This window comes from Staurois parvus, unplaced genomic scaffold, assembly GCF_062004578.1.
Source record: "Staurois parvus isolate SC_StPar_1 unplaced genomic scaffold, SC_StPar_1.0 ptg000851l, whole genome shotgun sequence".
NCBI lineage: Eukaryota > Metazoa > Chordata > Amphibia > Anura > Ranidae > Staurois > Staurois parvus.
In genome coordinates, this window is record NW_028318647.1 from 305,094 (window position 1) to 317,351 (window position 12,258).

The 12,258-nt window shown below is 51.8% G+C and overlaps 1 protein-coding gene across 2 annotated transcripts in view; it reads left to right on the plus strand.

Annotated features, from left to right (window-relative positions):
• Nucleotides 1-12,258, plus strand: part of LOC149443529 (dual specificity mitogen-activated protein kinase kinase 6) — a 52,685-nt gene that overhangs the window by 21,121 nt on the left and 19,306 nt on the right. For both annotated transcript variants that reach the window (XM_089655585.1, XM_089655586.1), the window contains 5 exons: nt 5,093-5,206; nt 6,777-6,896; nt 8,450-8,566; nt 9,873-9,924; nt 11,072-11,199. In XM_089655585.1, coding sequence (XP_089511711.1) covers nt 5,093-5,206; nt 6,777-6,896; nt 8,450-8,566; nt 9,873-9,924; nt 11,072-11,199 — 531 coding nt within the window. The remainder of the gene's footprint in view (nt 1-5,092; nt 5,207-6,776; nt 6,897-8,449; nt 8,567-9,872; nt 9,925-11,071; nt 11,200-12,258) is intronic.

Here is a 12,258-nt window from a genome sequence, read left to right on the forward strand (position 1 = left end):
CGTGACAGCTGACCGGGATTAGAGCAGCTGCCGCTTCTGTTCATTGGAAGGGAATGCGCTCCGACCGAGTCATTCGTTTACCTTCCTAATCTGTGTGATGCAATGCGAACTGTCATCCGAGTGCACATGGTGTGTGATCTGCACCGAGAATTAAGAGGTCGTCTCCACCCAGAACTCAGGAAAAATAATAACGGGGGAGGAATTCTACCGTGTCCCGGGAATCCAATGATAAAGGACCTGTAATTATGCAGATGACTGTTGGAGGTCCTCTAACCTGAAAGTGGAGTTTTGGTGGGTTCAACCCCCAATCATTGTACATTATATTGCCAAAAGTATTGGGCCGCCGGCCTTTCCACACACATGACCTTTAATGGCCCCCCAAGTCTTAGTCCGTAGGGTTCAATATTGGGCTGCCGGCCTTTCCACGCACATGACCTTTAATGGCCCCCCCAGTCTTAGTCCGTAGGGTTCAATATTGGGCCGCCGGCCTTTCCACACACATGACCTTTAATGGCCCCCCAGTCTTAGTCCTTGGGTTCAATATTGGGCCGCCGGCCTTTCCACACACATGACCTTTAATGGCCCCCCAGTCTTAGTCCTTGGGTTCAATATTGGGTTTCCTGCCTTTCCACGCACATGACCTTTAATGGCCCCCCCCCGGTCTTAGTCCGTAGGGTTCAGTATTGGGTCTCCTGCCTTTCCACACACATGACCTTTAATGGCCCCGCAGTCTTTAGTCCGTAGGGTTCAATATTGGGCCGACGGCCTTTCCACGCACATGACCTTTAATGGCCCCCCCCAGTCTTTAGTCCGTAGGGTTCAATATTGGGCCGCCAGCCTTTCCACGCACATGACCTTTAATGGCCCCCCAGTCTTAGTCCGTAGGGTTCAATATTGGGCCGCCAGCCTTTCCACGCATATGACCTTTAATGGCCCCCCAGTCTTAGTCCGTAGGGTTCAATATTGGGCTGCCGGCCTTTCCACGCATATGACCTTTAATGGCCCCCCCCCCGGTCTTAGTCCATAGGGTTCAATATTGGGCTGCCGGCCTTTCCACGCACATGACCTTTAATGGCCCCCCAAGTCTTAGTCCGTAGGGTTCAATATTGGGCTGCCGGCCTTTCCACGCACATGACCTTTAATGGCCCCCCAAGTCTTAGTCCGTAGGGTTCAATATTGGGCTGCCGGCCTTTCCACGCACATGACCTTTAATGGCCCCCCAAGTCTTAGTCCGTAGGGTTCAATATTGGGCTGCCGGCCTTTCCACGCACATGACCTTTAATGGCCCCCCAAGTCTTAGTCCGTAGGGTTCAATATTGGGTCTCATGCCTTTCCACACACATGACCTTTAATGGCCCCCCAGTCTTAGTCCGTAGGGTTCAATATTGACTTGGCCCCGCCCTTTGCAGCTATAACAGCTTCAACTCTTCTGAGAAGGCCCCCCACAAGGTTTAGGAGGGTGTCTATGGGAAGGTTGGACCATTCTTCCAGAAGCACATTTGTCAGGTCAGGCACTGATGTCGGGGGAGGAGGCCTGGCTCGCAGTCTCCGCTCTAATTCATCCCAAAGGTGTTCTATGGGGTTGAGGTCAGGACTCTGTGCAGGACAGTCAAGTTCCTCCACCCCAAACTGGCTCCTCCATGTCTTTATGGACCTTACTTTGTGCACTGGTGGGCAGTCATGTTCAGGGGCGGACTGACCATTTGGAAACTCGGGCACTGCCCGGGGTCAGTAGGGGGCCCCATGAGATGCCCCTGGTACCTTTTTCATAGGCTTTTTTGAGTTTGGGCAAGGACACAGGGGCCCCATGATCCCCTATTGCCCGGGGGCCCCATGAGTTGTCAGTCCGCCCTGGTCATGTTGGAACAGGAAGGGGCCATCACCAAACTCTTCCCACAAAGTTGGGAGCATGAAATTGTCCAAAATGTCACCTTCCCTTCATTGGAACTATTTATCAAACATCCCCGTCCTGGGTGGGTGTCAACCGGCCAAAATCAACGGTCAGCTTCTGATCAGGACCTCGCACAGAGGTCCCGGGACGTACGATGATCGGTGTTGCACTGTGTCCGGAGGACACAGCGGGCACCGGATCGCGGTGCTGCACGCTCCCAGGAAGCGCGCACAGTTTAAAAAGGCAGGCGCCGTTTATGAACAACAACCCGCCCCTGCACTGCCACCGTCTGGCCATTTTATATACAGCGGCCGGACAGGAAGTGGTTAATGCTGGATTTTTGCAGTTGGTGACAGGGTCTCTTTAACCTGCTATGGAGACCAGAAGCTGACCGTTGATTTTGGCCGGTTGGCGCCCACCCAGGACGGGGATGTTTGATAAATACGTTGCCTTGCTGACACAGGAGGCCGCATGGAAACTTCCTGGTATTGAGCGTGCGTTGTGTTCTCTGAAGTCTGCCTACCTGTCAGATCGGATCTTCCCTGCGAGCGCAGAACGGAACATTGTGTTCCTGCCGGAACGTCGCCTGCCAAGCATGTGAGATCTCAGCAGCAGCTGGTGAGAGGAAGAGAGGGATTTGCGTTCGCCTAGCGCCTGCCCCGCGCTGTAAGATTCAGCCGGGCGAACCAGCAAATTAAAGGTTTTAAATGTGCTGCCGGAGCCGGGGGTGTCAGACGCAGTCAGGTCAGCCCCTCGGGCCTGGAATAGAGGCACTGATCCCCCCTCCCCCCTTCTACAATCGTTTTGTCAGAGACTTTCGCAGAGCCGCTCGCTGTGACGCTTCGCGTCGGATCTTTCTAGTGACGCGGCACATTCCCAGCTGGCTGATCGGGAGAAGGAGGCAGCATACGAATGGGAATGACCCTCCTGGCGGCCGTCCAACCTGGATAATGGAGAGACTGCAAGAGTAATTGTGCGTTGGATGACGCGTGGCGCACTTACAGGAGAACTCCACCGAGTGCTGTTATTCTACCTCATTTTTTTTCTTTGGGGGGGGGAGAGTTACCGTGATAAACACACCTGGGGGCGTATTTCTAAAAGTCATGACTTTTCACATCACTTTTCAAGGCTGCTTCATGGGTAAAGTTGCCAAAGTCAGAACTGCCTGTCCCTGACATTCCTTTAAAAAGTTCTAAACACCCAGATGAGGGGGGGGGGGGGGGGGGGGCAAGAGGGATCGTGGATCGTAATCGGGAGATGAACCTGTCAGCTACCAGCAGGGCTGCTGTTAGAGACCACGAGGCCCTAGACAGCCAACCTGACGGGCCCCCTTCCCCAACAGACTTTTTTTTTTTTTAACCATGTTTCAGTTATGAATGAACATAGTGAGCGATGGGTGCCAATCACTCGTGTTCATTCAGAAAAGGAAGGGGCTGGTAAACGTGACGTATTTACTGGACCCTGCCTCCATTCTCCATCCTGAAGGATCCTATTGCAGCTTGAAGTGTATTGCAGTGCAGGAGGGAAGGAGTGGATGGATGGCAGCAGCATTGCAAGGGGGAGGGGCCTAGGCAGCAGGGGAAATGGGTGTACCGGAGGGGGGGGGTTGGGCATTTAGTGCAACTAATCCTCTGTACTCTACTTCAGCTGAAAGCCAGTGGGAGAGGAGAAGAAGCTGGCTATCAGCTGGCTGTAATTGCCCCCCGCTGTGCCAATCAGCCTCCCTGCCCACAATCTATTCACCCAGCTGCCTGCCCACCCCTGCTGACCTGGGCCCCGTATAGGAGGACTGTCGGTACCCCCTTATCCACAGCCCTGGCTAGCAGTCCATAGCCCGAAGTGAGATGGCTGTCTATGTGCAGAGAGCCGGCGCATAAACACTGGCTGTCCAGTGACGCATGTGGGCGTTAAAACCCACCCTTTTGTTGCTGCATCTATTTCACATTCTTTCATATAAAGCTGCTTGTCTTTACGCCAAGTTTGGTGTGAGGGAACCAGCAGCGTTCTATGAAAGAACACATTTCTGGCATCCCTTTAGACATGCATGCTACTCCTCCCTGCTGGCCACTGGGTGCTGAAAACATTAGCTGTGCAATCGGCTGATTGGTCGCTTGGCTTGCAACTGATCAGCAGATTGCACAGCTAAAGCCTGCTCCACCCAAGAAGCATGTGCATCCAAAGGGTGCCAGTGATGTGTTCTTTTATATCATGCACTGGAACAGAACATTAGCAGAGAAAGCCGATAGTTGTGAAAGGCCAGCAGTATGGAGCAGGAAGAGAGAGGACCAATGATAACTGAAGTTGTTCAGACAGGAATTAAAGGCGGGCTTAAAGAATATGTAAAGCCAAGATTTCATGTTTCTGATATTCACCTGCTGTACCATGTACTTGTATGGAAAAAATCTCTCGTATTTCTCCAAAATAAGTGTTTTGATTGAAAAATTGTATTGGCGTGTTGCAATTATATGTCTACATTACAGTTCAGCTTCAACCTTTACCTGGTGGCAGGGCCCCCCCCCCCCCAAAAAAAACAAAAAAAACAAAACCGTTTACTATGTTATGAATGAACACAGTGAGTGATCAGTACCAATCACTCATTGTGATCGTTCAGGGAAGGAACGAACTGGTAAATATGCCTGGGCAGCAGGGAGAAGCGTATGGTGCACAGGGGGGGCAATTACTGGAACCGATCCCCCTGTATGGCTGTTTCTGCAGCAGCTGAAGAGAAGAGGCCGGCTTTCAGCTGCTGCAAAGAGAGCCATACAGGGGATCGGTCCCAGTAATCCCCGCCCCACTCCTCCTGCCCACATCCCCGCCACGCCAATCGGCCTCCCTGCCCACTTCCCCGCCACGCCAATCGGCCTCCCTGCCCACATCCGAGTCACCCAGCTGCCTGGGCCCCATACAGGATTGGCGGTACCCCCTTATCCATGGCTCTGCCTGGTGTCCCCATTTACAGATTCCCCCCCTTTTCCTTTTCCATTACTTTCTATTCCTGGGATAGTGATCACCAGGACACATAGAGGATGGCTGCTTAGTGGGAACAGACTGCAGTAAAGACCTAACAGAGATTCTAACCCTAAAATTATTACAAAAAAAGTACACTGATTGGGGGGGTTGCTGTATTTTTCACATTTTTATAAGTTTGGCTTTATCATTAGCCTGGAGCTGTCGGTTTGATTCTGTTTTCTCTGCTTTCAGAACTTTGAAGTAAAAGCAGATGACCTGTTACCGATCGAGGAGCTGGGCCGCGGGGCGTACGGCGTGGTGGAGAAGATGCGCCATGTGCCCAGTGAACAGATCATGGCAGTGAAGGTGGGTGACTGGCGTTTGGTTTATAGCCGCGTTCTGTGGTAGCGGCATTCAGCATTCTATCTGGTTTGCCTCTTTGGATGTATCTGGTGCGGATCTGGTGCATATCTGGTGCGGATCTGGTGCATATCTGGTGCATCCAAAGACTGAACAGGATAAAACAAGATGCAGCTTCTTCTTCTCATCGGTGGACTCCAAGCTTGATCCCTGGTTCACACCAATGCGACTTGGCCTGCGATTTGACAGCCGTACCCTATTGTCGGCAATGGAACCGTTCAAATTGGCGCGGCTCTGACTTTCTCGATTCTGACCGTAGTTCCTGCACTACTTTTTTGCATTTTCAGGTGCGACTTGCATGGACTTCGGTGGATGAAGTTGCACAGATGTCTCACTGACATGCAACTTTGAAATGGTGGGACGTGTAGTCGTACGATCCGGCGTGAACCTGGGCTGTATGTACAAGTGATCTGGGGAGCCTCCGGATCACTTTTACGTGACTGGTCCGAGATACGTTCCCTGATCTCCTCTGCAGCCGTGTGAACCAGAAGTGATTGGATTTGAACAATTCTGATTCAGAGCTGAAAAAATCTCGGCTAGAAAGTCGGGTTCACTTACAGATTAAATCTTCACTCCATCCTCCCCTTCGGTCTTTCACAGGTGTAGCGGCTCCTCCCCTTCGGTTTTGCCCGGGGGCAGCGGCTCCTCCCCTTCGGTTTTGCCCGGGGGCAGCGGCTCCTCCCCTTCGGTTTTGCCCGGGGGCAGCGGCTCCTCCCCTTCGGTTTTGCCCGGGGGCAGCGGCTCCTCCCCTTCGGTTTTGCCCGGGGGCAGCGGCTCCTCCCCTTCGGTTTTGCCCGGGGGCAGCGGCTCCTCCCCTTCGGTCGTGCAGCTCCCCTCCTGGACTGAAATGGTTTCCTCTGATTTCACTGCACACTGGGAGCTTCTCACAATGTGCATTAGAAGCTGCAGCCAGTCAGAGCTCCGCCCCATTTCCTGGCTGGAGGTCATCCAGCATCATCTAGCGCTTTCCTCTGCAGCCTGACTGTCCCTGACTCCACCCCTTTCAGAGGAGCCCACCTCATTTCCTGTCTGGAGGATGTCCAGCATCATCTAGCTCTTTCCTCTGCAGCCTGACTGGCCCCGCCCCTTTCATTTGTTAGATTTCAGTTCTTTCAGTCATGGAGGCTTAGTACCACAGGTGGGCATTACCATGCAAATCCCCGATCTAGTAACACACAACGCCTCCCAAGAGTAGATCCACTGTTTGCATCAGTACTGAGGCAGGGGGCTGTGATGTTTTCAGAAAGCTATGTACATCACCCTGCCTGCCCCTCCCACCAGCCATGATCTTCCTGCATTACCTAGAGGAGCACAGAGACCCAGTTATGATCTCACAACAAAGTACGTATTAAAAGGGAAAGGTTTAATTTTAAATCATCATTATGTTAATGAGGAAGGGGGGGGGGGGGTCAGTGAAGGTATAATGTGAAGGCAGATTACATTGTGGCTTTAAAGCTGAGAGTGAATGGCAGTTGTCTCCTGTCCTCTCATTAATGACGTCTTCTCCTCTCTGCAGCGTATTCGAGCCACTGTGAACAGCCAGGAACAGAAGCGACTGCTGATGGACCTCGATATCTCAATGCGCACAGTTGATTGTCCCTTCACTGTCACGTTCTATGGAGCATTATTCCGAGAGGTAGAGTTCACTGCGTTTTCAATGTGGACATTCAAAAGAAATATAACAATATTGTTTTTCTATTTTTTTTTAACCATGTTGGGATATTTAACCGCTTGCCGTCCGGCCCATGTATATAAACGGACGGATGGTGGCAGTCCAGGGGAGGGGTTGCCGTTCATAAACCGCGCTCGCCATTATAGACTGTGCGTGCTCCCTGGGAGCGCGCAGAACCGCGATCCGGTGCCCGCTGTGTCCTCCGGATCATCGTACGGGACCTCTCTGCGAGGTCCCGATCATGATTGGCCAATCAGTGATCACATGCAGAGTAGTAAGCAAGATGTCACTTCTGACGACATTGCTTACTACGTGTGAAATCTGAATGATCACAGAGATCACATGGTACAGGGCCATTCACAACAGCCTTCTTTTATAAGAAAAACACTTTTTTTCAAAATTTTTGGATTTTTTCATTTATATAGCAAAAAAAAAATAATCCCAGTGGTGAGTAAATACCACAAAAATAAAGTTTTATCTGTCTCAAAAAAATGCTAAAAATTTCATATGGGTACAGTGTTGCATGACCGCGCAATTGTCATTCAAAGTGTGATAGCGCTGAAAGCTGAAAATTGGCCTGGACAGGAAGGGGGTGAAAGTGTCCGGACTGGAAGGGGGGTGAAAGTGTCCGGACTGGAAGGGGGGTGAAAGTGTCCGGACTGGAAGGGGGGTGAAAGTGTCCGGACTGGAAGGGGGGTGAAAGTGTCCGGACTGGAAGGGGGGTGAAAGTGTCCGGACTGGAAGGGGGGTGAAAGCGTCCGGACTGGAAGGGGGGTGAAAGCGTCCGGACTGGAAGGGGGGTGAAAGCGTCCGGACTGGAAGGGGGGTGAAAGCGTCCGGACTGGAAGGGGGGTGAAAGCGTCCGGACTGGAAGGGGGGTGAAAGCGTCCGGACTGGAAGGGGGGTGAAAGCGTCCGGACTGGAAGGGGGGTGAAAGCGTCCGGACTGGAAGGGGGTGAAAGCGTCCGGACTGGAAGGGGGTGAAAGCGTCCGGACTGGAAGGGGGTGAAAGCGTCCGGACTGGAAGGGGGTGAAAGCGTCCGGACTGGAAGGGGTTAAGAAGGAATTTATCGGTTACTCTTAGACCAAAAATTTTATTTTATGTAGTGGTGCACCAGGATGAAAATTCTGGTGGTCAAATCGAAAATTCAAGATGCACTGGGCCGAAAACAGAAACAAGACTATTTTTAAAATGTGTTTTTTTTTTTGTTTTTTTTTTATTTAATTAATGTGACTGGCAATTCTGCATTGAAATCAATGGGGACATGATTGTACATGAAAGTCTATGGGACGTGATTTTGATTTTGCATTGAAGTCACTAGGTAGGGGGGGCGTTTTTGCATTGAAGTCAATAGGGACGCGATTGTGCACTGAAATCACTAGGGGTGCGTTTTTGCATCAGTCTATGGGACGCAATTTTGCATTGAAGTCACTGGGGGACTAAAAGGCCTCTTTTTGTAATTTTTGCTGAACAGTCCAACCGCAATCATTGACTCTTCCTGATTTGTCTCCTGCAGGGTGATGTGTGGATCTGTATGGAGCTGATGGACACGTCACTGGACAAGTTCTACAAACACGTCATAGACAAAGACTTGACCATCCCGGAGGACATTCTGGGCAAAATAGCCGTTTCTGTAAGTCAGATCTGCGCTCATCGAACAAAACGTTCTTCTATGTGATCTCAGATCAATGAAAGACCATCTAGGACAGGCCGCCATTGCTCTGCCGCTCCGCTACTCCGTCTGCCGTGTCACCTAATGCTTCCGTGTAGCGATAGAGGCAAGAAAATGGCAGAGAGGTGGATGCTACATTCTGGAGAGGGGAAACTACAGTGCAGAAAACACCCACAAGCAGCCAGTCCCTTTATTTGCTGCATTCACTAACGCTGGCGGGACCCGCCCTCCTGACGCTGGCGGGACCCGCCCTCCTGACGCTGGCGGGACCCGCCCTCCTGACGCTGGCGGGACCCCGCCCTCCTGACGCTGGCGGGACCCGCCCTCCTGACGCTGGCGGGACCCGCCCTCCTGACGCTGGCGGGACCCCGCCCTCCTGACGCTGGCGGGACCCCGCCCTCCTGACGCTGGCGGGACCCCGCCCTCCTGACGCTGGCGGGACCCCGCCCTCCTGACGCTGGCGGGACCCCGCCCTCCTGACGCTGGCGGGACCCCGCCCTCGTAATTGACAGTGGCGGGAACCTGCTAAATGGGGAGGGGTGTAGAGGCCCTGGTTGAGTGGTGGACTGGCCTGTATATATAAGAGAGGTGCACAGCCCTAAAGTTTTGCTTTCTTCACTTCATAGTGGGAATGGACCTCCAAAAGAAAACTCTCTGAAAAATTTTTTTAAAATTGATTGGGGACAGTTTTGTAGGACGGAAAAATTGTCAGTCAAACTATCACAGCAGTGAAAGCAGAACAACGGCCCGGCCAGGAAAGGGGAGTGACCGACTGGTAGTCAAGTGGTAGATTGAAGCTTCCTAAATAGTCAGCCGGCTAGCGAAAGAACATGTGACCAATTCCTTGGCAGGGGTCACATGACCAAGCATCAGACAGTGTTACAGTATAGGCACCCAGATGTTCCCAGGGTCAGAGCCAACTGACATTTCCAGATGACCCCTAATGGCAGTTTACTTGTTTGCCGCAAGTTTTTCCTTGAACCCCTCGTCTGCCATGGTAAGTCATTCATGTTGAAGTCATCCCTTTTATAGAATGCCTTCAAACTGTATGTGGATCTGATTAGTAGATCCAGAGAGATCTAGGCCCCGCCTCCTCCCGTTTCCCCAGCTTTCCTATTGGTCAATTTAGTTTGCCTGAATTCTTTATAGACCCACACAGGAGGCCCTATAGAAGGGGCGGGGAAGCTCTTCATTGATGACAAATTGAACATTTTGATGTTCGTTTTGTAAGTTCTCTCCTAATATCTTTTAATTTTTTGTCTTCCAGATTGTTAGAGCATTAGAACATCTACATAGTAAACTCTCTGTCATTCATAGAGGTAAGTACCCCCCCCCCAAGCACATTCTTTATGTAGAGAGGTAAACTGTTGTGCCCATTATGAGGGGTTCCCACCATCCCTGTGCTGAGTTCCTGGGTCTGTACACCCGCTGTGCTCATTATGAGGGGTTCCCACCATCCCTGTGCTGAGTTCTCGGGTCTGTACACCCGCTGTGCTCATTATGAGGGGTTCCCACCATCCCTGTGCTGAGTTCCTGGGTCTGTACACCCGCTGTGCCCATTATGAGGGGCTCCCACCATCCCTGTGCTGAGTTCCTGGGTCTGAACACCCGCTGTGCCCATTATGAGGGGTTCCCACCATCCCTGTGCTGAGTTCCTGGGTCTGTACACCCGCTGTGCCCATTATGAGGGGCTCCCACCATCCCTGTGCTGAGTTCCCGGGTCTGAACACCCGCTGTGCCCATTATGAGGGGTTCCCACCATCCAGAAGCAGGGAGATTCTTGCACTGCAGCTTTCTCTCCAGGTGGAAGAACAGCAAACAGAGCAGTAATGACATCCTATCCTGAATCCTGTGAGACCAGCAGTCAGAGGCATATACAGCTCTGGGGATCAGTGCAGAAAAATTGCTGTTTATAGGGAGGAACTTGGATGAACCGCCCAGGTTACTGCTGAAGCACAACTGAAGTGGCTGTAAAAGTTGAAGGTTTTTTTTATCTTCGTGCATTCTATGATAAACCTTCTGGGTGTAGCGCCCCCCCCCCCATACTTGAGCCCCATTGCGATTCAGCGATGTGGATGACAGCCTCGGCTGTTCCGGGTGTCTGCCTCCTCATTGGCTGAGACAGCAAGCTGGAGCGTGGACACACGGAGCAGCGGGTGCCCCCATAGCAAGCTGCTTACTGTGGGGGCACCTAACAGACAAGAAAGCCTGTGGGGGACCCGAGAAGAGGAGGATCTGGGCTGCTCTGTGCAAATCCACTACACACAGCAGGGAAGTATAGACATGTTGGACATGTAGAACCTTCACCTAAGTTCACATTCACTGTAGGCATCCATCTCTTTGGGAACGCTTGGTCCTCTGTTCACCGGGGGGTTGTACACCGCTTGTACTAGAAGAGATGCATTTCCATTGTTGCCTCCTCTCCCCTTCTGCAGCTCAGTCATCTGAATGTCTTTATATTTTCAGATGTAAAACCTTCTAATGTGCTCATCAACAAGCAGGGCCAGGTGAAGATGTGCGACTTCGGGATCAGCGGATATTTAGTCGATTCTGTAGCCAAAACAATGGACGCTGGCTGCAAACCGTACATGGCTGTAAGTGTGACTTGTGACCGTAAATAGGTGGGGTGGGCTGTACTGCATTATATTGCCAAAAGTATTGGGCCCGCCCTCCCAATCATGTGATTCAGGTTTTCCAATCCCCTCCCAATCATGTGATTCAGGTGTTCCAGTCCCCTCCCAATCATGTGATTCAGGTGTTCCAGTCCCCTCCCAATCATGTGATTCAGGTGTTCCAGTCCCCTCCCAATCATGTGATTCAGGTGTTCCAGTCCCCTCCCAATCATGTGATTCAGGTGTTCCAGTCCCCTCCCAATCATGTGATTCAGGTGTTCCAGTCCCCTCCCAATCATGTGATTCAGGTGTTCCAGTCCCCTCCCAATCATGTGATTCAGGTGTTCCAATCCCCTCCCAATCATGTGATTCAAGCTTTCCAATCCCCTCCCAATCATGTGATTCAGGTGTTCCAATCCCCTCCCAATCATGTGATTCAGGTGTTCCAATCCCCTCCCTATCATGTGATTCAGGTGTTCCAATCCCCTCCCTATCATGTGATTCAGGTGTTCCAATCCCCTCCATGGACACAGGTGTATACAATCAAGCCCCTAGGCATGCAGACTGCTTCTACAGACATTGGTGAAAGAATGGGTCGCTCTCAGGAGCTCAGTGACTCCAAGCGTGGTCCCGTGATAGGTGGCCACCTGGGCAATAAGTCCATCCGTGACATTTCCTGGCTACTAAATATTCCACGCTCAACTGTTAGTGGGATTATAACATAGTGGAAGCAACTGGGAACAACAGCCACTCAGCCACCAAGTGGTAGCCCACGTCACATGACAGGGCGGGGTCAGCGCATGCTGAAGCGCACAGTGCGCAGAAGTTGCCAACTGTCTGCAGAGTCAATAGCTAAAGACCTCCAAACTTGGTGTGGCCTTCAGATGAGCCCAACAACAGTGCGTAGAGAGCTTCATGGAATGGGTTTCCATGGCCGAGCAGCTGCATCCAAACCTTCCATCACCAAGTGCAATACAAATCGTCAGATGCCGTGGTGTAAAGCACGCCACCACTGGACTCTAGAGCATGGAGACGTGTTCT